Source organism: Eulemur rufifrons, chromosome 2, assembly GCF_041146395.1.
Source record: "Eulemur rufifrons isolate Redbay chromosome 2, OSU_ERuf_1, whole genome shotgun sequence".
NCBI lineage: Eukaryota > Metazoa > Chordata > Mammalia > Primates > Lemuridae > Eulemur > Eulemur rufifrons.
In genome coordinates this window covers 28,653,204-28,679,560 of record NC_090984.1, presented here as the reverse complement: position 1 = coordinate 28,679,560, position 26,357 = coordinate 28,653,204, and the positions used below count along the sequence as shown (strand labels likewise).

Genomic DNA, 26,357 nt, shown 5'->3' with positions numbered 1-26,357 from the left:
TTTTCCAGTAATTGTTCCATGGCTCGCTCAGCTTGTAAGATTTTCCAAAATAAGGCCGTAGATGGGAATTATATCAGCACATTGGGAACCGAAGGCATGTGGGCTCTGTCGGCGCTTTGTAAAAATCACCCCTCAATCAGACAGACGCACGTCATCGCAGCCGGCTGGGGCAGGGCCTGGAGCTGGAGATGGGGGAGCTACAGGTGCCCGTTCGGTGCAGACGGGAGCCAGGGAGACCGTTGCTCAGGCTGGAGGTCCTCCACTGGGGGGCTTCGTCCCGATAATTGGTTTGCACCCTGGAATTGACTTTATGTGTTTAACTCTTTAAGGTCCACCTCCTTCCCCCTCAAGAGAACCTGATTTACTCAAAATCCTCCCTGCTTGCAGGGGTTTGGCCTGGTAGTTTCAGCAAGTTATTGGCACCCCCTCTAGGGCACTGTCGAACAAGGTAGGCTGTATCTCTGACTTTGGGAGGAAGACTGTCCCCAAAGCAGAGAAAGGTGTTCTGACTTGTGTGTCCCTCTGGGCATTTTTTAAGTCCCCCACCCCTTTCCCTATTTCTTGCAGGAGACAGACAGTGACCAGCACCCCCTGCTGGATTGAGCTGCACCTGAATGGGCCTTTGCAGTGGCTCGACAAGGTCCTCACCCAGATGGGCTCCCCAAGCATCCGCTGTTCCAGCGTGTCTTAGAGACATCGGGTGTGAAGGGGGAGGGTGGGGAGGGCGGGCTTGGGGAAATGGCCATGTAGGAGGTGGAGAAGATTGGAACTCTACTCAACCCATTGTTGTCAAGGAAGAAGTTTTTCTCCCTCAACTAAAGTGGCACCAGCCTGTTTTGCAAAACACAAAAGCAAACCCAGAGATGGATTTTATGAACAGCTGTGTCTGCTGAACGCATCTGCCCTTTGGTGCCAGCTTCAAGGGCAAGAAGTGGGTTCTGCTCTGGTGGCCTGAGTGAACAGAACAGGTAGTGTTTCACCACCTGCCCCCAACCCCCAGCCTCCTTCCTTTTTGAATGACAGCAATCTGGGATGTCACAGTCCAACTGCCCCTCTGTCCAGGACCGGATTGTGGAGTTCGCCTTGGAAGGGTGTTCTTGGTAGGAAAAGCCTGCAGGGCCGTGAACAGACCTCACGCCCAGCTCTCAGCGCTTCTGACGAATGCTTCGACCGAGCACTCCCGACCAAGCCCCACCACTCCAGCAGACCCTGCACCTCGGGAGCCAGATTGACGTGGGGTGGGGAGAGGGCTTGTCTGTCCCCCTCCCCTCTCAGAACATACCAGTTGGCATGGGCGTGTTCAGCGGAACATGTGCACGGGACAGTGGGAATTGGTGAGAGCCACCTCTTCTTTAAAAACTTAACTTTGTCCTTTTTCACTTTGAAAAGTCGGAAGGATCTGCTGCAGCTCAGTGCGCACGCAGTGTAGAGTTTCTGTTATCACAGTAATCTCAAAGAGATTGGAATGATGGTAAGTGTCCACGTGAAGCGGGAGGCCGCGGCCACGGGATGGCGTTCAGGCTGAGGCAGCACCATCCTGAGAGCATCCCTCGCATCTGTAAGAGCTCGCTCCAGATTCGGATGCATACGGCTATATTGATTTATGTAGTCAGTTGCAGTAATTAAATCAGCTTTATCATATGCTCTTTTAAATGTTTGTTTTATATTTTTTTTAAAAAACCCTGGGTTGGCACACTGACTGGGAAACCGGAGCGAGTCCCAGCAACGACTTCTCTCCCTTCTCTCTCCCCAAGGGGAAGCTTTTCCAGGTTTTGTAGCGGAGACACCTGCCAGCACTTACGGAAGCTGAAATTTACAGGAGCAAATTCACCAGAAGGGAAAAAATCTCAGGCCAACACAGGCAAATGAAAAGGGCTATTAAAATTTTTTTTTTTACACCTTTGAAAATTGCAGGCTTGGTGCAACGAGGTCTGCCATCTTTCCCCTGGGATATAGGATTATCTAGCTCACGGTGGAGGATCATCAGTGAAAACTACAGCAGTTACGTTGTGGAATAAGTACCGCTCCCAGTGGCAATTAGGGAGAAAAGGAGTATAAATTATTTCAACTGGAAAAAAGAAAGAAGAGCCCTCTTCTTTTACTGGCCTTTTGCAAAATACAGCAGACAGAATTGCCACTTTCAATTGGTACTTTGTTCTTTGCTGCTGTTTTTGTATGAAACGACTTATCCCACATTTTTGCATGGATTTCTACCAGGAAAAATAAAAGGATTTCCTATGGAAGTCCTGTCTTATTCCAAGTGAAGGGAAGAAAGTGTATACTTCTGGCAGGTTATAAATCTCAAATGTGGTGCAATTTCTGATGTTGTAGGAAGATGTAGGGGCCTTTCTGGTACCTCACCTGCAGGACCCTGTGCCTGTGAAGTGGTAGCCTTGAGGTTTCCAGGTAGGAGAGCTGCTCCCTGAGCCTCCTGAGGAAGAGACCGAAGGAGCGCCTTGCCAGGCCTGTGGGAGTCTTCTCGCATGGATGTTGACACAGAACTCAGAGAAAACACGAACCCCCTCCTTTCTCTGAGAAGGCCAAGTACTGTGGTCTGAAGCACGTGCCTGGCACGAAACGATCTATGGGATGCTCTTACAAATGCAGGAAGCCCCTGAACCTCGTGTGTGTGCACTCATGCTTCCGGTCAGCTCCAAGACCCCGGGCACAAATACTCCATCTTGGCACCTGCTGGAACAATCCCGGTCCCTCTCCTAAAAGCCATGGCAGCAGCTTCCCAGGCCCTGCATTCTCCACCTGCTACACGATCCCATGAGGGCTTCCTGTGGCACACGCCTGTCCCCCAGCTGCTTGGGAACTAGCTTCAGGTGTAGCCCAACTCTGGCGACCCAGTGATCTATGGAAGTCCTGTCTTATTCCAGGTGAAAGGGAGGAAATGTATACTTTTGGCAAGTTGAAAACTTCAAATGTGATGGATTACACATTTGGCTGCATTTGGATGGTGTCTTAGAACGCTCAGTGCTCAGACCCGAAGGCTACTTCCTTGGCCCTTTCTGTATAGACCAGAGACTACCACAGGAGGACGTGTGAGGGGGGTGTAGGCAAGCCCACCTTTGGCATCACCGAAAATAAATTTGGTCACACTTAGAAGGTTAGGAAATGGTGCCATTCCCATCATAGAGCGCTACGTAGGTGCCTTGGGCATGTGTAATATTAGTGTCCTTTCTTTAAGTCACAAAACTAGTTTTCTTAGTTTTAAAATCCTTTTGTACAAACGGCATTTGTATATTAAGAAACTTTTTTAAAGAACAGTTGAAAGGGGCAAGAGGAAACCAGGGCAGTTTCGGAGCTGTGACAGTGGCTGCTGGATACCGGTTCGAAGTGTAGCACGTCCAGGCGACCCGGCCACGTGTGCTGTTCCCCTCCTCCCAGGCTCCTGCCAGGACGTTGTCTTTACCCTGTGGCTTGTGCTGACACTGCCCCGAGTGTGGCCAGCACTGGGGCAGAGATCCATGTTCTCAGCACCTCCCGAGGAGCCAACTTTTATTTCCTTTCCACTCCTCCCCACTGGCCCTCTTCTTCCCAGTTTTATGTAGTAACTTAGATCCTCCCAGCACATACGTAGGTAGCTCCCCCAGCCGGTTTGGATTACAGGCCTGTGCTGGAACATCATCTCAGTTGGCCACCTTCCTGGCAGGCTGTAGATCTGACATTTGAGACAGGCCCAGAGTCAGGAGCGGGGACTTTGACTCTTAGGAAGAACACACATGAGGGCAAGGCTGCTGGCAGACTTTTCCATTGTCCTTATGTTGTCTGTTGTATTTTTTTATTGACTGTGGTGATTATTTTTTTAAAATCATTGTTAATGTATTGAAACGAGCTGTAGCACGTATCATGTGCTTAGTTTGTTTTGTTTTTCTCCATCCTCCCCCTTGACTTCCTAGAGTTTGGCCATATTCCAGGCTAAATGCTTTTACTCAAACCACAGAAAGGTTTTCTTTAAGTAGCGTGTGCATGTCATGCATGTACGCGAGTAGTCTGGGGAGAAGGCAGATATCCAATTTCATTCTCAGCCCCACGCTGCCATTCTGAGGCTCCACGGGGCCAGAGCTCACCTGAGACCCTCTCCTTAGGCTCAAACGCAGAGGCAGGAAGGGAATCTGCAGGCCGCTCATGGGACTGCCTACCGAGGGGGCTACAAGAGAGGGCACCAGTCTAGCTCTGGACCCTGTTTCTTACTGTGTGACTTGGCTAGAGTTGGGAGTTTTCCCAAAATATATACATGTCCCCATTTTACCAGAAGAAAACCAACGCAGCTAAGCTGTATCGTTTTTCTTTGTGTGGCATAAATGTTCCCTGTGGCACCCCTTCAAGTAACAGTCTTCACAGTGTGCATCACCCTTCTAAGGAGCGTCAGCCACCTCTCAAGGGGGGAGGGGAAGCAGAACAGTGTGCCCAAGAGGATGGGACGGAAAATGAAGGTGAAGCACCTGCGACGGGAGCGGTCAGTGGGGAAGGACTTGCTGTACAGGCAACTTTTCAGAAACACAGCTACCACGTGAAAGGAACTCGCCTCTCTTATAAACTGGATCTAGACATTCTCAGTGATTCTATAATGGATTTTCTTTTTTTTTTTTTAATGCAGAAATAAGGTATACTCTAGTGTTCTGGTGTTTTTATATTTATGTAATAATTTCTTAAAACCATTCGGATAACTATTTAATTTTTTTAAAGAGAGTTGGAAAGGTCTCCCCTCCCAAGGACAGTGGCTAGAAGAGTTGGGGCACAGCCAGTTCTGAATGTTGGTGGAGGGTATAGTGACTTTTTGGCTCAGCATCCAGAAACACCAAACCAGGCTGGCTAAACAGGTGGCAGCGTGTAAAAACAGGCAGCCTCTGAGTCCAATCTAGGCCCTCCTACAGGGGTTCTCTGGACCAAGCCCCCCTCGCTTCCTAGGGGTGAAAACTTTACCCAGAGAGCTGGAGCCGTCTTTCTCCAAGAAGCCTTCACTCGCCTTCACGGCTGCTGCTGCTGCAACTCGGCTGTTCTGGACTCTTGGTGTGTGCTGGGGGTGGGAATAGAACACGGAGGATGTCCATTACCTTCACTATTCAGCCAGCCTGACCTTTTAAAATCTTTGTAAAAAGCATGTATGTATTTATAGTGTTTTAGATTTTTCTAACTTTTATATTTTAAAGGCAGAGCACCTGTTTGTTTAAGCATTGTACCCCTATCGTTAAAGATTTGTGTCCTCTCTCTCTTGTAAGTGCCCTTCTAATAAACTTTTCGTGGAAAAACTCCTGTGCCGGAAGCTCAGTCTGATTCTTGCTGCTGTCTTGGGGCGGGGGAGAGATTTAAAAGGGAGCCTAGCAGGGTCGCAGGGGCCTTGGGCTCGGGAGGACCAGAGGAATATGTCTGCAAGCCCAGATGTACTTTGTCCAGCCACACGCCAGGCCACATTCTGCCATCGTGTAACACCCACTGCCCTCACTCACTCACCAAGGGCAACATGCAGTGCCAGCCAGTGTAGCAGTGACAGGAGCACCCGGGCCATCCACGCAAAGGTAAGCTTCCTAATTAGTGCGTGTCCCTGCTCCCCACATCTAAACGCTCGCTGCACGGGTCCCCTTGATGCCACCTCTGCAATGCCGTTTTGCATTCATTCCCCCTGTACCCAAAAGCCTGTGTGGCAAAGGATTGAATGCTACCGCCCCACCCTCAAGCCCTGCCACCTCGTGCTTCTACTAGTCCTCTCCTCGCCTGCCTCTTCCGTGCTGTGACCGTGTCCTAAATGCCACTGGACTAGTCTTCCCACAGGCACGAAGGCAGTTTTAGATTCACAAGTAACAAGTTTTCCACACTTTTCAGCTCCGATGACTGTTAGCTCCTGTGAAATTCATTTTGAACTCAAACTCCCGAGGAAAAAGGGACTTCCAAACTGTTTCCTTGGCGGGATCTTACACTGACCCCAGATGTGGATAAAGAAACAAGAGGATTAAATGTAAAATGCCATTTGGTTTCTAAGAGTTGGAATAAGCAGAATTTGGGGGAGAAGGCCCAAATGGGGCTAGAATAATCCTTTAGCGCGGCCACTTCTGCAGTGGTCCTCCCTCTGAGGTCCTCGCCATAGTCCCCGCACCCTCTTTACCAGGAGGGGGCAGGTTTCGCAGCAAGGGCCTTTAGATTTGGCCTCCATGAACCGCACCAAATTCCTGCCTTTATGATTACTTTTTCACCAGTTCTACCTGCTGCCCCTGAAGGACTTCCCCCAAGGCTTTATGTAGTCTGTATTTCTCAACAATGGACTTTCAAATCAGCACCTTTAACCCACCCCATTCCTGGAGCACCACGACTTTAAATTCCAGCTGCCTGTTAGACGTGATCCAAAACATCCCATCCCCTGAAGTGAATCATCTCCCGGCCTTCCTTGAGCCAGCCCCCTTTTGTGCCCCGCAGTTTGTAGCATTTTCTAAGTCCTAAGCAGCGCGATTCATTCCTCTCCCCTGCGCGCCATGGCCTCCCTGCTGCAGCCGCCCTCCCTTCTGACCAAACCTGCCTTTGGGGAAGGCCCCGCTCCCTGAACTTCCCAGTTCTCCTTGGCCCTCTCGCACAATCTGCTCTTTTTCTTGGGCCTACACCTAGTGTTCCCAGACCACTGTGTGTTCTCTCGCCGCTACTCCCTGAGTGACCTCATCTACCCTTATGATTTCAAGCCACGTAAATGCTAACGGCTCCCAAATCAGTACTGACGGCCCAGACATCATCTCGAGCTTCAGACTTGTGTCCTCCAACAGCCTGCTGGCTACTGGTACGTGGAGGGTCCACAGGTACCTCAGACTCACAATTTAAAAAATAATTCATTTCCCTTATTAAACCATCTCGCTTTCCTCTGGCCTCCAGCCCTGTTTCTGGCGTGACCATTTACCCAACCTACATCCACCGAAGTCCCAGTTGTCTGCCACTCCCCCGCTCCCGTCTCCAATCTCTCTGCTCTCGCCCCACTCGCAGTCTCCTACACTGCAGGTCGTCTAGTGCCTGGACGGACGCTCTCCCAGCCTCCAGACTGCTTTCCTATAAACGCACCGTTCACACTGCCCCAGTAACCTATCAGACCTTCGGTGGTGCCCCCCCCCCCACCCCGCAGTCCATGGCACACATTCTAAAGTCTTTACCCTGAACACTTGGCCCCTGCCTGGCTCTTGCCACTCCCTGCCTCATACTCTGCAACCCAGTGACTCGCAGTTCCTTGCGGATCACCCTGCTCATGCCATCCGTCTGCTTGCTCCGTCAGCCTCTCCCCCGGCCTGCACCCTGCACGCCGGCCTTGCTGACACCTGCCACCAGTTCGCCTGGGTGACTTTTGCTGGTGCTTTGCAACTCAGGCCACACATCTCTAGGAAGCCTTTCATGACCATCTCTATCTGTATAATTTCCCCTGCCGTGTGTTAGCTGTTTGTGTCTGTCCCTGCTCTAGGCTGTGAGTTCCTCGAGAGCACGGTTTACATTTTATTCCTGTACCCCTGGCTTCTTTTGGCCACTGTGTTCTTTTGCTGAATAAATGAATCAATCATTGCCCAGATCTTGTAAATCCCACCTTAGCAACATCTTTGTCTCCCTTTCCATTGCTGTCCTGTAGTAAGTCCTTATGTATGTTTGAAGGAATACCACCAAAATGTAATTCCTGATTACCTTTTATCACAGCTATTCCAAAATTCTCCTAATTTCTCTCTCTCTAGTCCAAGGATAGCAAGTATGTGGCAAAATTACCACCATTCTCAATTTCTCTATCCATGGCAAAAACCACCAAAGTACTGGGTCTATTCTCAGCCTCAGAATCCTTCTCAACACAACTAATCAGTTAGGCAGACACTGCTAGTACTGCTGCCAGATTTTCCTGGAATGTAATTCTGGTTAGATGCCTTTTTTGCTCAAAAACCTTTGGCTTCTCAGTTACCTCTAGAGTAGGTACAGACTCGACTCTACAAGGCAGTATTTCAAGGCCCTCTCAAACATCCGCCTGTATCTACCACCACTTCCCTAAGTGAACTACTCAGGTTTCCCAGCACATCCCCTTGCTCTTACTCCCACTAAGAACTGTGCTGCCTCCACTCACCTGTCTGTCCAAATTCTTTATCCTTCTTGCTCAAGTCAAGCATTGCTTCCCCTAAGTCAGTGGTTCTCAAAGTGTGGTCCCAGGACCTGCAGCTCCCTATCACCTGAGATGTTAGAAATGCAAATTCTCATGCTCCAGGCCTTCCAGGTGATTCTGGTGTGAGTTCAAGATTGAGAACTGCTGCTCTAAGATGCACTTTACGCTCTCTCCTTCCCACAGCAATGAAGGCTGGTCACAGCACTTTCACATTCTGCCAGACATTCTGTCTTTTGTGACCTTGTCTTGCTTGCCCCCTGCTCCCACCTGAGTTGGACTCTGAGAAACTGCATCCTTACTCAAGGCTGTACCCTCCACCACCCCAGCTCAGAGTCTGGCACCAACAAAGTTCAGAGTCAGTGTTGGCTGGACCCTGAATCCTTGCTTCTGCTCGCACCGGGGTAGAGGAACAAATAAGAGGCCATCTAACTTTGCCATTAATGATTTCCTGAGAATTTCCTGAGGAGGCAGGCTTGGTGCAAGTCTTGTCCTTGGACTTCAGATTATAAGAATCTTCTCTCTCTTAAACTATCATGCTGTTTCCATAAAGTCCCTATCCCAGGCCTTACTTAGCCCACATTATTGTGGCATTAAAACCACCTGATTGATAACAGCAAGGGCAGAGGTAATGATTGGTCACTTCCTTCCTAAGACAGCACCAGGGAGGCTTTCTTAGTAAACTGGGCATGAACAGCTATCTGTGCCTCCCAGCTTTGTAGCTGTGGGAAATGTGTAGGCCTATGAACAGATAAACAGAAAAGGATTTTAGAAAAAAAATTTTCTCCTCCCCCCACCCAGTTCCAAAGATGCAGTAATAATCATTAGGGCCAGGTTTTGAATCAATACTTTTGCTAAAGGAAATAAAACAGAACTATAAATCACTAAGATTTGGAATGGGACTCAGTAGTGTTCCAACAAAAGGCCCACACTATTGCTATGACTTTTTTTGTTAATTCTTCACTCTGCAAATCAGAGGAACAATTTAGAATCCAGATACTTCCTATGCTAGAACTTAACTCTGAGTAGACACCTATGTTAAAAGCAAGACTTGTGATGTTAATGACAGGCATAGATCATGCTAAAATACGGAACTTAGAGAATTTCTAAGACTCTTTCTGCAGGGGTTTACATGCCAAAGGTACAAGGATGGATCACTAAACTCAACTCCAAGTGGAATCTAAAAAAGCTAGAAATTTGCTGTGCAGTCAGCATTCTACTTTTATGAGACATACAAATTATGGGAAAGTTAATAGGGTGTTGTTTTCAAACTAACCTTGTACTAACGTGGTACAAGGGTCAGTCCACTTGACCAGAATTTTTTATACTTTCTCCACCTATTAAGATTTGGTATTTAACGATATCATGCTGTGGCTAAATTGTCTATTGCAAAATTGGGGCGGGGGCAGTGAAGAGCAAATCCAACTCATTAGAGCATCCACTGAAACTGTCTCCATCAATCAAAACGTTCAATGAATCAGAACCCCTGACCACACTGGACACATGTTTGCTAAATTTAGCTTTGCATCAGCAAACACTCAAGCTCAGAATAGTTCACAGAGCTCTCATCTTACCCTTAGACAGTGATTCTTCTAAGATCGTTTTTCCACAGCAGGCCAAGGCAAGGCAAGGCAAGGCGCGCTCCACGTGCTCTCTCAATGGCTATTGTTAAGAGATTGGCCCAAGGTTAAAGGAATCTGACAAGCCTCGGCAGAAATGTTTATCCCCACCTCTCCTCAGTGGGAACATGAAATCAGCCATATCTCACATTTCACGTGTTATAAGTAGTCTGCAGGAATGGCCTGACATGCTCTATGGTCCTTGAACCACATCCCATATTACTCAACCATCTAAGTCTAGCTTCCCTGAATCTCTAGCTTCTCTGAATCAGATGTGGCCAAGTTTTATAAATAGAGAGCAAGCAAACTGGTTCTGTCAATCTTCTCATACTCTGGCAGGCTAGTGTATTTTAAAATTATAAAAATATCTATGTCTTCATCACTCTAAAATTATTACATAACACATGATTTTCTCAGGGGGAAAAAGTTTATTCTTGTATCTCCCTACCTTCCAACACTCACCTTCAAACTTTGCGATCATATTCATCGAACACAAACCTACTTTACAAAATGTATTAGGCAAATAGAGAAACATTTAAGGAAAAAAAGCCAAGTCTCTTATTAAATCCTAGCTGGATGGCCCATGATAACTTGTGATGGCATGTACATAGGTCACTTTAGACTGCAACTGTTATTGCAGTGTTAGCTCATGATCACTCTTCCTAACATGGGCCTTTAGTAGATACCACTAGATACCTTTATTCCGTGTGTGCCCTAGAAGAGGCCAATATCCCCAGATAGCTGAGGTCTTAAAAACATGGTGATATTATACATAAGCATAGTGGATTCCAAAATAGTGAGCTTGATAAACTATTTAGACTATTCACTATATATATCTAGCCCAGTGAAGCACATAAAGCTTCCCCCTCTTGGCCCCCTACTGAAAAACAACAAAAGTGTAATAATAATAATACACATTAGCAGACTTTATAAATAAATCATATTTTAATCACCTGTCTTTGTTTAATCTACAAAATCAAGTTCACAGCTTTTTCTAGTCTGTTTTTCCTAACCATGAGGCCTAATATATTTTCTAAAACCTTCCACAGTTTAACAAAAACATGTTCCACCTTTCATTTTGTAACCCTAGAGCCAACTTCCTTAATGCAGTCACCTCAAAGAAACACTGGTGAGATGGCGGTGAACCATGGACTCAAAGTCCTTCAGAACAGTTTAAAAAAGAAAAGCAAAACAAAACAGGAAAAAAAAGGTCACGAAGCAAGACAGCTCCCAGCGTTCCCGGAATGGCTCTTCCTGAATGCCCCAATCTCTGAGAGGTCTCCTCCCTGTGGTCACTCTGGCCCGCCGGCCCCTGCAGCATTCCATTCCTTCCGTCACTGTTTCAGGTTCTTCAGTGCTTACAGGTGGCACCTGGAGGGGGTGTGAACTCTGCTTCTGCTCCTGACCCATCCTGTGTCCCTTTCGTGCTGTGTGAACAGTTCCAGAGCCCACAGTAGGGCAGAGCCAGTTCTCAGCCCCCGTACTGGCACCTTCCACCCACTGTGCTCAGTGCCACTTTAGAGCCGCATCAGTAACTACCACAGTGAAGGACAATGACATGCATTACAGAAGTGTCTACGAAAACAGAAATCAGGATTTTATTTGCTACACTTTCCACTCTTCCTTTAAACACTTTCCCTTTGGCAATCAGTCCCTCTGGGCTGACCCATTGGAACAAGACAAAGGATAAAGAGCAAAGGGTATTCCCTAAGGGCTACAGCGCTGGAAGGTTACAGAGGGGCTATCAGCCCTGGTAACAAGGTGCTCAGGAATCCTTTGCCTAACATTTCACATCCTCACCCACCCCTTAGTATTGCTATTTTTGGCAGTGATCTCTGTTTGGCTTTAAAAGAGAAAGAGGGGGAAACCTGCCTTGTTTTGAGGGTATAATAAAGTGTGACAACACAACTCTGGCATCTCAAGTAGCAGGGAGAACTCTAAGGCAGAAGAGTTTCTTCACAATAATGCTCCCACAAAAATCTCAGGACACGATCACTCACTGTTTCCATGACCCATATAGGGATTCCTTGAGATTCTTTCTCTCTTACACACACACCCCACACCCCACAATTCAGTTAGAGGGGTTATATCCCCAACAGAGTCGGAAACTTTTGCCTCATTTACAGTAGTCTAAAAATTCACACTGGTTTTTCCATTCTTTCTAGCATAAGTTCAGATACTATACTGCAAAAGAAATGCCTCAAAGCATTTTTTTTTTTTTTAGTTAGAGACTAACCTGTTGGCCACTAACTTTGGCCCCGTCTATACTATAGTACAAATCAAATCTGCAGTTCCCTCATTTCCTTCCTCTAAAAGCATCATAGCTCAGAGCCCCAAGCTCCTTAAATGGAGAAAACCCAAAACACCCAGGAAAGGTGATACAAGTCAGCCCCTGGTGTGCACTATCAAGCGTGAAGGTAGAGAATGCTACTTAAAGGGCTGACTAGGAATGGCCTGGTGGTTTTCTTCTTCCATCTGGGTAAATAACACAGACCTCTGAAACTCATTCTACCCCCATGCCTAGACCAAAAAAAAGTCTATCTGAGAAATTCTCACTCATTATTATCCTTATATTCCTCACTCCCTTAAAATATACTGAGGGAGAAAAGATCCCTCTTTAATGCCCTACTAAAAACTAAAATTAAGTGAACCGTATAAACAAGTCAGGCGGCCAACGTGATAACGGGAATTTCAGCAAAATATGACTGGATTGAGTAAGGAAGTTATCTTAGATAGAGCTAGAATCTTTGTTAGTCAAACCCTACTAAGAATAATTTAGTGTTCTTCATCAGATGAAAGGCCTTCAATTTCATCTCTGTCTCCTCCAATTGCCATCCAGAATGCTTTGGCCACCTGTGGAGAGAAGCATGCAACAAATTTTAGGCAAAATAGCTAAATTTCAGCTCATTTCTTACGTCATACCTTGAACTCACCTAAAATCTACACTTTGCCCTCCAGTCCTCTGGCAACATATCTCAAAACCTTGAATACCATTTGACCCAGGACTTCCACATTTAGAAATTTATACTAAGGATATAATCAGAGTTGTGTACAAAGGTGATGTGTAAGGGTAAGCACAGCTTCATTATTTATAGAAGCAAAAAATGCTCATGGCCTAAAAGGGAACTGGATAAATTATGACCCATTCATATAATGGAAAACCATCAACCATATAAGTTTCCTGCCAAGAACACATATTGTGTTAGTAATAACAAAACAAAACAAAACAACTAAGAGTTTTCTGGCCCAATAGTTAGGAAGGAAAACATTCTGAGTCCCAATGAGGGTTCCATGTCATTCAACATACAATTGAAAAATCTTGGTTTAACTGCAGCCACTATATTGTTATTGTACAAATATTTAATTAGTTATACGTTAATATCTGATGAAAAGCTCACACTAAGACCCTTTAGAAGTACACAAGTGTGACATGTAATTATAACAGCACTGGACCTTTTGTGGGTACTCAATAAATACCTGACTGATTGTCTCACCTTTTCTGCATGCAACTTTCTTTGCTCGTGAGGAAGCGTCGCAGCCTTGTCTAGGGGGAAAATATATCTTAAGAAATTTGTCTGACAGCACAGGAGAATCTGAAGTGTATGGATGTTCTAAGACTAGAAGATGGGAGGTGGTTTCAAAGACATATGTTTATGGTGTAGTCATTACAGCTATTAGAAAGTTTAAGTCTTCCAGATATTCCAGATGGAAATGACGTGAGCAAATTGGTAGGGATCTTACAGATTCCATCTTATGAGACATATTGAAGGAAAAAGAGGCAAGAGAGAATGAAGAAAAATTTTCCCCAGGGAATTTTTTACCAACAGAGGATGGCAGTCCCCCAAGTAGCTAAGTTTCTTTAAGATGGCTGAGACCAGAGCTCAGGATCCAATCTAGCAGTTACAAAATAAAATGCTACTACATATAAAATATGAGCAATGATATGGGAACATGTTAGACAATGGATCTGAGTACCTTTCATTTCCTTTAACTTTGAAAATAGTCTTTCAAAATTCTCCAAATCTCCTCCTCCAGTAGTAAGACTGGCTAATTCTTGAATATCCAGATCTAACATGGGATCTGAAATAAGGATTTGTCACATTAGTTGTCACATTATTTATATATGTGCTAAATCCACAGACTCCTAAGGCAATGAATGCTAGCTGTGATGAAAGTCACCCATGACTGAAGGCCCAATATGTACCAGCTTTACAGCTCATGGTATCACCCTGCTTGGCTGCTGGTCGGCCTTCACAAATGAACAGTAACTTATTTTATCCTCACAACACTGTAATGAGGTAAGGAATACTATTTCCATTTTAAAGACAAGAAAAGGAAAGCTCAGAGTTGAAGTGACTGGCTCGAGGTCACAGCCAGCAAGTGTATTCAGACTTAAGCATTTCCAACTATGAAGGCCACGCTCACTCCACTCAGGTACACTGATTCAACAATAAATGACTAAAATTTATACCATGTTTTACTGTACAACAAATATTTTCACATCTACGCTGACATCAACTATATAAGGTGATTAGGAATTATACATGTAATTTCAGAATTGCTAACCCATACCCCTGTGAAAAACAAATTTATTAAGTAGAGTTCAGTTTTTGTGTTCAGTTCTTTTTGTTTTTAACCTCATGGTATCCAGTCTGATTACTGTTTTCCAAAGCCACTTAGGTTAGTTCCTCTCTTCCCCACCCTTTTCAGTGTGATTAATGGTTTGTTTTAATGGCAGAGATTTTAGCAGGTTTAAAAGCCAATAGGAAGGATTCATTTGGTAGAATAAGGCTGAATAAACCATAAATAAAAACAGATTATACATAATTTTTCCATCATAATATGTTTCTATAACTAATCACTTGAGTTTCCTACATGGATTACCTTATAATCACAAAAAAATAGTTCTAAAAATTTATTCCTGTATATGAGACTTCTGTAGCATAGAGAAAAAGTAGGGATATCAGTAGTTCCCCAACAAAAGAACATTTATAGGTATTGTCAACTAAGCTCCTTGACTTTCTGGCTTTGGACAGTAGATTTGATTACAGTTTCTATCCCAGGCTCTTCTTGCTAGAAGTTATTAAACTTCTCTGAGCTTCAGCTTCATCTCCATAAAATAACTTCTCTGCCAAACTTCATAACCAAATGAGAAAGTAGATATAAAAGAACTTTAAAAGGATGAGAGAGGACTTATAAAGCTGTATTGTTGTCACCATCAATTCTAACTACTGTTAAGTACTATGAAAAAACTGCAGAATACAGAGCTATAAAGCTGTTTCTCCACCTTAGTTCTGTCTTAGCAGAGATGATCTGAATCAAGATCCTGCAGAATCAAAGAGAAAATGGTGCCCACGCGTCTGTTATGTATTTATTCTCCTACCTTTTTCTGACAGCCATTGGCAAGGCTCACATTCATTTGTGGTACATTATCAATTTTCTTCCCTTCTCCGTGTTTCAAGCCAGTTTCCCCCTCAATGGTTTCTGCCCAGACACCTATTCCAAGTTCCACAGAGCTCCTCTTACTTACCCACAATGCTGTCGACCTGAGCATCTGCTGTGTTAGATGCACCTCCCCGCTGACCGGAGAGGGATTCAGTCCTACCTGCTACTGGCAAATGGGGCTGCTGTGGAGGAAAATGCACAGAAGCAACAATTTAATAGCCGACTATTTCAGAACTAAGCCCAAAAAGGCTCACACTTTCATTCCCCGGTTGGCTTTAGAGAAGCAGGGGAGCTTCCAAAGGTGGAGCTTCAATAGGAGCCAGAGGCAAGCAAAGAAGAAGGAAGGAGTAAGATCACATTAAAAAATAAAAGGCGAAAAATTCACCCAGGAGTATTTTCCCTCAAGGAAGAAGTAGAAAGTGTTATGATTTTGCTACAGACTATTAAAACATGTTTTGTGTGTTTCATTTAAGGTCCATGTTATATTCAAAATGTAAGAATGTACACAATCATAACAAACATCTCAGAGGCTGATGAAGATCCCCAGAAGGACAGTGTGGCACTCAGTAATGTGCTCTTGGTTCCCGCACACTGCCCAAGGTACACCTGGACCAGACTTCCTGAGGACAGGGGCTGAGATCAGATTCTACGCTCACTGAGGGCAGGGACCTTGCCTCAGATTTGTACAGGGCCTTTTATACAGGAAGCACCATCCATTTTATTTCCTATTTAAAGACCTGGAGGCAAGTTTATACCCCAAGAAAATCCTAGCGTATTTCAGAGAACACTTTAGCAAAAAAACATGGAACAACGCAAACTATGAGCATCTTGAAAGGGCTTACTGCCTTAGCAAGAGCTGAACTGGCCTTCTCTCAACAGGTGCCAGGCACAATAGGGCTGTTTTAGATTCTCCTTTCATCTATTTTTAATAGTCTCTGCCACCTTTTAAATGGAAACGAAAAAATGATGAATGTGTAAAGATTCATAATGACAAGGAGAAATTAAAGCCAAAGAAGAAAAAAAATCCAAGAAAAACCTTTACCTCAGAGTGACAGGTCTCTGTTGACCCAATGCTATGGTTTGTTCCGGCCAATGAGTTGAGAAGGCTAAAGCCCTGGTTCCTGTCTAAAGAAAAAGAACACAATCACTGAAAATTTTCATTACATTTTAAATTGTTAAAATGACTGCGATGATGAAACAAAGGCTACTTCTTCATTATCAAAGTTCTAGCTATAAAATTTATTTTCAATTACCACACACTCTCAATTCTGAATAAATTTTTTTAAGATCACAGACTATTAGCCCAGGTATGGCTAATAATGGCAGGGCCATTACAACAAACAAAAGGCCACTCAGTGGTTCTATTTGCAATGATTGACAGCACTACTGTTTTCACAGTCACTATGCGCTAATATTCCATTGTTTTAAACGATCAAAAACATTTTTAAAAATCAACACCAAGGTATTAATACCAGGTGAGATGGAATATGCATGCTAATCTGGGTATGAGTGAGCCATCTGCAGTTAAGGCTCCCAGGACTCATGTCTGTATTTACAACAGAGGACAAATCTGGAGCAGAACATCTCAAACTGATGAAAGTGTGAGGGCCAGCCTTGATCCCGCAGTCGTCCCCAGAATCACCTGGGGCACTTATTAAAACTACCCCAGTATTCAAGGACTCTACCTCGGACTGAGTCAGCATCTTTAGGACAGAGGCCAGGGAAACTCAACTTTTAGCAAGTACTAGAATCTTAGGATCAGAGAAATTTGAAAACCATTGCCTTAGAGTAGAATAGGAAACCACAACCCAAGAGCCTAACAGTAGAGAAGCAAAGAACTACTCTCTCAAAAAGACAATTTCCTTCCATCTCACCTTTCCTCTTGCCATCCCTTCCTTGAACCCACTCTCATCTCTCTTCTCTAAACCACCTACAAACTTCCCACACCCTTTCCCCTGCCAGGAGAAACCTGTTGTCAGTACTCCTTACACAGAGTAGCAAAAAAGAGAAACTGCCATTTCTTTCCTTCTTCCTTTTTCACCTGGGGAGATTTGCCTTTTCAACGGGGGTGAAGCCCCAGCTGTGGCCTGCTGGGCGTTATAGCCTGCAGCTTTTCTGTGCCTGACCTCTCAACCAAGGAGGCACAACCTTGTGCCTGGCCATCAACCCAGGACCTATGCTTTTAAGGCTACATTGTCTGGCCAGCACTGAGAGGCTCCTGGAACCTCAACAGTGGCAGTGTGGTCATAGGGGCATGTGTACTCCTGGAACCCCTTTCACCTCCTCATCCAAATGCCTGGGTGTGCCCAATCCAATGACAGGGCACTAAGGTTTTATTAAGGTAGGATGCTGAGGATCAGAGGCCTGAGAGAAGTTGATCAATGCTGTGTCCTACACTGACAGTTTCAGAACCTGAGGATGTTTATTCAAACATCTACATGGTTCTTTCTTTTAGCCAATGTGCTATTGATTTTAAAGCAGTTGAATGCAGTTATGCAACAGACAGCATCAGACAGGGATTTACCTGTCATGAGGATACATGAGAGCTCTTATGATGCACTTTAAGCTATCTGTACAAAAGGCAATATCTGAGTAATAAACTACCACTGTAAGAGAACCCTCATTTTTATTACTGGAAATAACTTAGACTTTGGGTAATTTTCAAATCCAATTCATAAATCTCTCCATATTCCAATTCCACAGCTTATGTTTTTTCTCTGTTGGGCATTCTCTAAACTTGGCAGGCCAGACTGCAACTCATAAAGAATAATGCAATACAATTTGTCAGTTTATGCATGTTATTAGACCAAAGCAGTCTATTTAAAATGCCTCATTCTTTACCGTGGCTGCCTGCAAGGAGGGAACTGGGATGGACAGCAGTTAGGAGTGGGAGCTAAACTCATTACCGTATACTGTAAACCTTTGTGTACCTTTGGATTTTTGTTCCATGTGCATGTATTATTCATCTATTCAAAGAGATTTTTTTGAAATTTAATGGTTTTATGATATATGTATTTTACCACAATAAAAAAATTGAAAAAAAATTAATGTTCCAATTCTAATGGATAAAATTATGAAAAAGTCAAAACAGTGGGAGAGAACGGGGATAGTACTCAGAAAACCTGGCTTTCATTCTTAGCTCTGCCTACCTGTTTGATCTTAGACATATTAATCAATCTCTCTGTGCCTCAATTTTTTGATTTGTAAAATGAGTTGGTTGCTATACGTGGTTGTTAAGGTCCCTTCTACTCTAGAGGTTTGTGATTTTATGAAGTAAAGAGGCAGTCTTTAGCACCCCTTAACAGTAACTTGGAATTAGCTGGGCTTAGGTTTTTTTTTTAAATTACTTAACAGAGAGAAAAAAGGACCTTAAATTTCAGAATCCTTTTAATAAGATTCACAGATGACTGAGAGTTTATGATCAGGTTTCAGGCTAATTATAATCCACTAGAAGGACTTTTGCTCAGTATTTTTTTATAAACAATGGAGAATTTAGTCAACTGAGAGTTCATTATGTTCTACTGTTTATATATTTTACAAAAGTTAGAAACATACAAATTTATGCAATTAGAAAAATAATTCATTTTTGTTTATCCAAAGCAGACTGCTTGCACATTAATGTTGCTCAAAAAACTATTTTCTACACTTACGGCTTTAAATAAAACCTCTCAATTTTGCCTGATCCGATGTTTATTAAAATTCTGCCCACATGTGCCCACTGTACAACTATTCTTCTCATAGAAAAGAATTACATAAATCTTTTCTTAATTGCTAGATTTTTCTCCCCAAGATTTGGTGCATGGAAATATCATTCCTGTTAAGAAGGATTTATTCCTTTACCAGGTAGTTGTTGAAATTGGTTCTGGCATCTATGGTTTTATTGAAGCCACAAAATACTATACTAGGAAGGAATAAATAAATTCACCTACTCAACTTTTCTTCTGGAACTTTACAGACGCAGAAAGGGCAAGTTGCTAAGTGATATAAAATAAATTATTCTGGAAGGCATAGTAAGTATATTAAATTCCAGTCCTAAAAACATCTGATTAAGTTTCAGTAGTCTAGTAAGTTGGCACCGGTGGAATCACAGCTAAAAATTAAAGTATCATGAAAAAATTTGGTGGTGTTGGCCATTAGCATAGGTTCTTCCAGTAAGTATCAGAAACAAAATTATAGCCTCTAGTATAAAGATTTAAAATGGGAAATTCTTAAGCCTTAGGGGTGATAATTTATTTTTTAATAAGAAGTTTCAAGAAAATTTGAAATATATAAAATTGTTGGCTACCTCTATACAAATCTAAAAGCACATTGTTATTTTAGAAGTATAAAATGCATTCCACATAGCAATTTTGTCTTACATTACATCAGACATTAGAGAATTTAAAACTTAGGCAAAAAGGGAAATTTTAGTATGGGGAAAGGGGAAAAGTAGTTTTTTTTAAAGTTTTTTTTTCCTTTTAAGTTTTCTGCTCTTCTCCTATTTCTCCATTATTTATCAAGGCAATATGATAAGCACATGAATTTATAGATTTGATAAAGGCATAGATTTGAATCCTAGTTCTACTACTTACTGTGAGGTTTCATATGACTTATGCCTTCTCTGTACCTCAGTGTCCACATTTATACAGTGGGTATAACAACTCCTTGCAGAATTTTTGTAAGGGTTAATAATAGTAGCTAACATTTACTGAGTGCTAAATCTGTGTAAAGTAGTATTTTAAGTACTCAACATACAATGCTGCTTTAATCCTCACAAGAAAGTAGCCTTCTACACAGAAACACCAGGGCTGCCCAGAAAGTATCCTGTCATTGTTAATACAACGATAACGGTTACAAGGGTGGATACTTTCAGACACCCCTCTGCACACAAATAGATATCAACATATATCTTACTTACTGTATTATCCTCTTTTACAGAGAATTTATTTTATTTTTCTCTTTTACAGAACAAACTGGAACTCAGAGAGATTAAGTAACTTGTCCAAAGTCACATAGCTAGAACCAGAACTTGAAATCTAGGACTCTCGATTCTAAATTCCATACTCTTTCCAATTAAGCCCAGAGGTCTTGGTAACATGTAAAGAGTTGAGACATGTGCAATGTCTTATATAATGTCTCGATGTATAAATACTGGATACCACATAAACGTGGGTCAAGTGCAAAAAGGTGTTTTTTATTCATACATAGTTCTCTTTTGTCAGTAATTCTTCATTATGTCCCTGGGTTAGACAATGATTTTCACTAAACTAAGCTGAACAACTCAGGACTAAATAATTAATCATATGCCACTTACTAACTGATCCCAGCCCAGTCCTGTCCTGGAGGCATTGGTCACATAAAACTAGTGGCAGACAGGTGGTTAGATCCCACTATCACTTCATTATCCTCAAGTACACATATCAGGGTTTTTCAATCTCAGTATTATTCACTTTTTTTTTTTTTGGTAGAGAGGAGGGTCTTGTAATGTTGCCCAGACTGCTCTTGAACTCCTGTCCTCAAGTGATCCTCCTGCCTCTGCCTACCAAAGTGCTAGGATTACAGATGTTGAGCCACCACCTGGCCAGTATTATTAACATTTCAGGCTGGAGAATTCTTTGGTGTGTATGTGGGTGGGAGAAGGGAGATGTCCTGTACATCCCCGGCCTCCACCCACCAGATGCCTATAAGATTGCCAAATGTTCCCTGGCGGGGGTCGGGGGGATCACCTCTAATTGAGAACCACTGATACAGATCTAACTAGGGCAGGAAAATTCTGGCTGAAATCCTCCAATTTTAAGTCATTACCTGAAAAGATTTTCAATAAAAAAGAGAATAAAAACATTTAAAAGATTCAATCACTCCTGCTTGTTAACACTAAAAACATACTCTCCCTACTCTGGGAAACTTTTCTAGATGATTGTAGCCTATAATCACCTCTCTCTCAGTGCCATTTGCCTTTGTTGTCCTTATTATTCAAGTGGCCCTTTACAGAATATGCTAGTATAAATACTTATCTTGAATCTCTCTGCTGTCCTCAACTATTATATAAACTCCTTGCAGACATGGACAATAGCCAATGGATCCTCTACATTCCACAGCTCCCAGCATAGTGCTAAACATATGGGGGGGGGGGTGCTGAAATATCCAATGACTGCCTAATATGACTCTCAGACAATGGCTGCGAGTATTAGCTACGGAAAGAAGTGTTTACTTTATATATACTACTCAAATGTTAAGAATTTCCATGACAACAGCCCCCAAAATGCCTTATAAGACCTAAAAGGTAAGAATTCATATTTTATTTCTTTAAAGTAGCAATTATTTGGCATCATCTTAAGAAGTGCAAGTTTTTTCCATACTTTAAGTTTTCTTTATATCTCCTTCCTCTCTGCACAAAATATTTTCCCTTTATCATGAACGTGTTCTTTTCCACCCATATGATAAACATGACCAAAATTATAATATTATAACTACAACTAAGATATTTCAGTTTACATAGAGAAGCTATACCTATTTTTGAATGATATTTTAAATCACACCATACTATTTGGGTACAAAATTCTTTTTAAGAAAGTACTCCATCAGAAATGATTTCACTAGTATCAGAGAATAAGCCCACACTTTTATATTACATTTCACTTATGTTTGTCAAAATGAAATGCTTTTTTAATCATAAAAGAATCAGAAGAATTGATTTATTTCTCTTTCACTAAACTAATGCTTAAAAAGAGGAAAACACTGAATTATATTATTAAAAATAGCACTTATTTAGAGAAACACTATATCTGGTTATACGAATGCCTTTAGATTGAGGAAAGTGAATTTCTACTCTCCCTGTGACACCTGGGACGTCTGTTCATAAGTCAATAACTGTTTCTGCTAATACTTGAACATATAATGAACATAATCAGAAAGTAGCAAGACTATATTTTTCTTGTTCCTGATTAGAAGTACTATGTTCATTTTAGAAAATTTGGAATGTAGAGAAAAGTATAAAGAAGAAAATTAAAACACCAAAGATACCAATTAATACTTTGGTAAAAGCCTTCCCTGTCGTTTTTTCTATGCACACATACACACAAATTCTTGATAAACTGAACTAAACATCAGGATGAGCAGTGTGTTGTCCAAAGTTGTAAAGGAAAGCTTTACTCTAATTCCAATAATGGTCCTGCTGTAAAGTCCTATCTCCAGAGCCTGAAACACACTCTTGAAAATCCTGAACGGAATGTTTAGAATCAAGTCAAAAATCACTCAGAACCAAGCATGGGAAGTAATGAGAACATTAAAACAAGACTTTACTGTGAAGAAAAAGACAACTTTTTTAATGTGGTTCATAACCTGCTCTAAAAATAATTCCAAAGGAAGAGTACTAAAAATGTTTTTGCAAGGTGGCAGCAGAAGAGGAATATCTCCAGGGTGACTATTTTTTTTTTATACAGGGTCTAGCTCTGTCCCCCTGGCTAGAGTGCTGTGGCATGGTCATAGCTCACTGCAACCCCAAACTCCTGGGCTAAAGCTATCCTCCTGCTTCAGCCTCCCAAGTAGCTGGAACTACAGGTGTGCACCACCACATCTGGCTGATTTCTTTTTTTTTTTTTTTTTGTAGAAACGGGGTCCTGTTCTTGCTCAGGCTGGTCTCGAACTCCTGAGATCAATCCTCCCATCCTGGCCTCCCAGGGTGCTAGGATTACAGGCATCAGCCACCACACCCAGCCCATGGTGACTATTTTGAAGACATTTCCCATCATTCATGTGCTTACGGATAATTTTAAGGGTGATTTTTAAAAACAAAGTCTCGTGATTTTACTCATACATTTATTCCCTCCTATCTTCAATTTTTCACAGTTCTCTCTTCCCCTTTTTCTCTTAAACACGATCTCCTTCACCAAATTATGCCTTCTACATACACATACATACATACAAATAGAAATCAACATTATCTTATTTATTTTATTTTTGACTAACATTCACAGTTAGACAACTGTCAAAGTGTACTGAAATCATTCTTTCAGTTCCACAATATTAAGTGCTGGGTTAAAAGAGGAGCAACTCACTCTGACTCAAGGAACTCAATTTCATAGAAAGTAATGTTAGTATCACTCTACACTATCCTAGAGTTCTACACATCCTGGAGAGTAGGAAGCTGGGGTCCAGAGACATGAAGCCATTTTCCCAAGGTCACAGAGGCAGAGACAGACCTGACTACCACCTTCATTAACCATTCTTCCTCTCACTAATTTAATGTTGTTCCATTTTCTCTAACGTTAGATTCAAATTTTTATTTGGTCATCATTTATTTTAGAAAAAATTTACATTAAAGGTACTCATTTCCTACCACTGCTCTGTACATCGGTTGCAAATGATTCCTTGAACTGAAATCTGGGATTTCTTCCTTGGAATTTTGTTACTAAGTAAATGTAGGGGGACACACATTAATAGATGATCAATTCTTCACATTTGTAATGGGAAAACAGAAAACTGCCATATGAAAGAATCGTTGCTACTATTAAAATTTGACTTAATTCTCATCCACCTGTATTACTGGGGATTAAATTATAATAAATAAACTGAAAGTAAACTCTTAGGGCTTTTGAAATCCAATCTCTACAATTGTTGCTTACCACTGGGGGATCAAAGTCACAATTTTGTAACATTTGTTTAGTCTAATCCCTCCTTCACTGATTAGAAACAGTAAAAGATCACAGCACTTTCCTTCCTTGCCCTTCACTCCATGGTGGTATTTGTCAGAAGACCCAATCAGTACCCAAGAGCCAATGTAACAGAGGGAATGGCCCAGAAAAAAAAAAAAAATGACAAAAAGATGTTTTCTGTCTCTTTAAAACTTCCCTCACTCTTTTTGGGAACTGAAGCCTGCATCCCTGCCTCAGGCAGGTAGTCTGGAGGGACCTGGAGAAATGTCTTTTGTTCTTTGTGTTACAGGACATAGCTCAGCCATCCCAGGTAGGTGCCAGCCTCCCAGGGGGACAGAGGTCACAGGCTTTGTCTTCAGCAGAGATGGGACAATTAGAATCATTAACACAGTAGCCTAGAACTGAGGGTCCTCCTTTTAATAGCTCTGTATTTCTGCTTATGTTTAGGAAATTTGGATTTTGAGACAAAAGTCTGCTGGGAGTCAGCTACTCTCCCGCCAAAACAGGTCCCGGGCAAGACTGTCGCAAACGATTTGGAAATAATAGAGACAGAGAAATAACAGAGACAGAGACAAAGTGCAGTTTAAAGTGATAGGGGAGTCAGGGGTCCTCCAGCATTCCCATGAGCTGTGAGGCACCGAGTGCAATCCCACATCAGTATTTATTGTTACAGCAAATAGTTGTCCTTGGTTAAAGAATTATGTGTACAGCTCATTCATTGAGGTTTCCAGGCTCCCCAAAGGTTTCAAGGAACCCTTACCTAATTCTGTCTACAAGAACAGACGGTTACAAAATTTTTCTAAGATAAGCATTCTAAGCCCTAAGTTAGAAACAGACCTAGCTGAGCGTACAAATTAAAGACAAAAATGTATAAAGTAGGAACACTGAGTCTGTATACTAATCTAATCTACTTTTCTAAATACAGAGACATGTGGTCAGGAGTGAAGTAGGAATAGCATTGAAGTTTAAGATAATTCCAGCTGCACATTATCTGCTGGGCAGGGATTTTAATCAGCTTCTCAGCCACGGCCCAAATCGAGCTTTTGCTGTGCAAAAAAGCTCAAGGCAAAGGCTTGCAGCATCGAAGAAACACTGCTGTGCAGACATCCTCTGACAATGTCTCCTCTGTTGGGAGTAGCTTCTAGTCTGTGAACTAAAATGCCCACAGATTCCTTCAAGGCAAAGCCCTGCAAAACTCCTGAAACCTTTCACGTCTCTTAGCCTATTTTCCCAACAAAAGTCTACCATTTTCTTCCTTTGCCAGCAAAGTAATAAACTTCTCTTTCCTTCTCCTCAAACCACATGTTCTCATTCTTCTGATGTGGCCTCCAGGACAAATGCTGAGCTTTTGGTAACACCACCAGCGCCGAATAAACACCCCACAGCACTCGTCAGTGCTCAGGTGACAAAGATGGAGACAGAGCCTTAAGTTAACATTAAATTGACACTTTAAACAAGGACGCTGTGTATAATGCTATCTTCCTTCTAATGTGAAACAGTAAGTGACAACCTATTCCGAAAAAACAAACAAAAACCCACAACTCATCAGGCTTCTAGTAACCATCTTCTTTTCCTTGTGCTTAAAACCAACTCATACCACGTGCCTCCCAAGTTCAAGGCACACTGTTGAATGCAAGATACCTAGATCATCTGGGCTTGCAATGAGGCTTCTGACATACCAGACAAATTGAGAGACAAGACACTATCACTGGAGAACAAGGTGGGGGGAAGGCGATAAGAAATCAACTTTTAGAATTTGTCACTTTGGGCAAAAAGCATTGACCCACAGTTTCTCCTTTCACGATGACAACAAAGGGACGTTGTCAAATTATAAATGACTAGGCTCTGATAGGGCTATGGGTAACTCAATTAGGCAGCTAAGATTTTATCTATATCCCTTTCCTTGAGCTACAGCCCGACTTCCAGGTTGAAAAAATTTAAGGAAAGGCAATATAAGAAAGGTTATACAGTAACAAATTGATATGGCTGGAGATATCTAAAAAGCACTGGCCAACTGTAAACACAGTCCTAACCACTTCAATTCCTGGACCATCTGAAATCATCCCTTTAACACACAGTGGAAAATGACTTCCCTAGAAGTTTGAACTTAACAATGAATACAATGGTTTCTGGATTTCCTTTAGGGTAGAGCTTACTATATGTAACTATATCCTTCAGTTTAGTGTTTCTCAACCATTCATTATGCTCCCCTCAGGAGTCCTTTTAGACATTTTTTTCCCTAATTGTGACATACGTTCCCCATTAAAATATTGATACCACAGATATACTATATATATGTTTATGTACTGTACATTCAACCGTGCTTTATACATAAAAAAAGTAAAATTTTAGGTCCCCCAAGAATCAATGTTTACCTTTTTGGGAGGAATAATGCCCCTGTTAAGAATGCATGCTTTAGTTTATGAAATAAGACATTGGTAGAGCCAAGAATATAAAACTAAATTATAAGTTAATACACAAGTTATGTCTATCATGAAGATTTACAAATCTCTTTCTAGTATATTTGCCTACTACTTATCATACTATAATTAA

At 42.2% G+C, this 26,357-nt stretch overlaps 2 protein-coding genes across 5 annotated transcripts in view; one reads left to right on the top strand and one right to left on the bottom strand.

Annotated features, from left to right (window-relative positions):
• Positions 1–5,249, top strand: part of SMAD3 (SMAD family member 3) — a 114,128-nt gene extending 108,879 nt beyond the window's left edge. For all 3 annotated transcript variants that reach the window (XM_069482542.1, XM_069482551.1, XM_069482532.1), the window contains one exon: positions 568–5,249. In XM_069482542.1, coding sequence (XP_069338643.1) covers positions 568–691 — 124 coding nt within the window. In that variant the 3' untranslated portion in view covers positions 692–5,249. The remainder of the gene's footprint in view (positions 1–567) is intronic.
• Positions 5,250–10,637: 5,388 nt separating this feature from the next.
• The window catches only part of AAGAB (alpha and gamma adaptin binding protein), a 46,478-nt gene continuing 30,758 nt past the window's right edge, over positions 10,638–26,357 (bottom strand). Inside the window, exons 6-10 of one of the 2 annotated variants that reach the window (XM_069458548.1) lie at positions 16,214–16,296; positions 15,257–15,353; positions 13,702–13,806; positions 13,221–13,270; positions 10,638–12,579 (exon numbers count right to left, since the gene is read on the bottom strand). In XM_069458548.1, coding sequence (XP_069314649.1) covers positions 12,502–12,579; positions 13,221–13,270; positions 13,702–13,806; positions 15,257–15,353; positions 16,214–16,296 — 413 coding nt within the window. In that variant the 3' untranslated portion in view covers positions 10,638–12,501. The remainder of the gene's footprint in view (positions 12,580–13,220; positions 13,271–13,701; positions 13,807–15,256; positions 15,354–16,213; positions 16,297–26,357) is intronic. The other variant, XM_069458557.1, reaches the window with a different exon arrangement.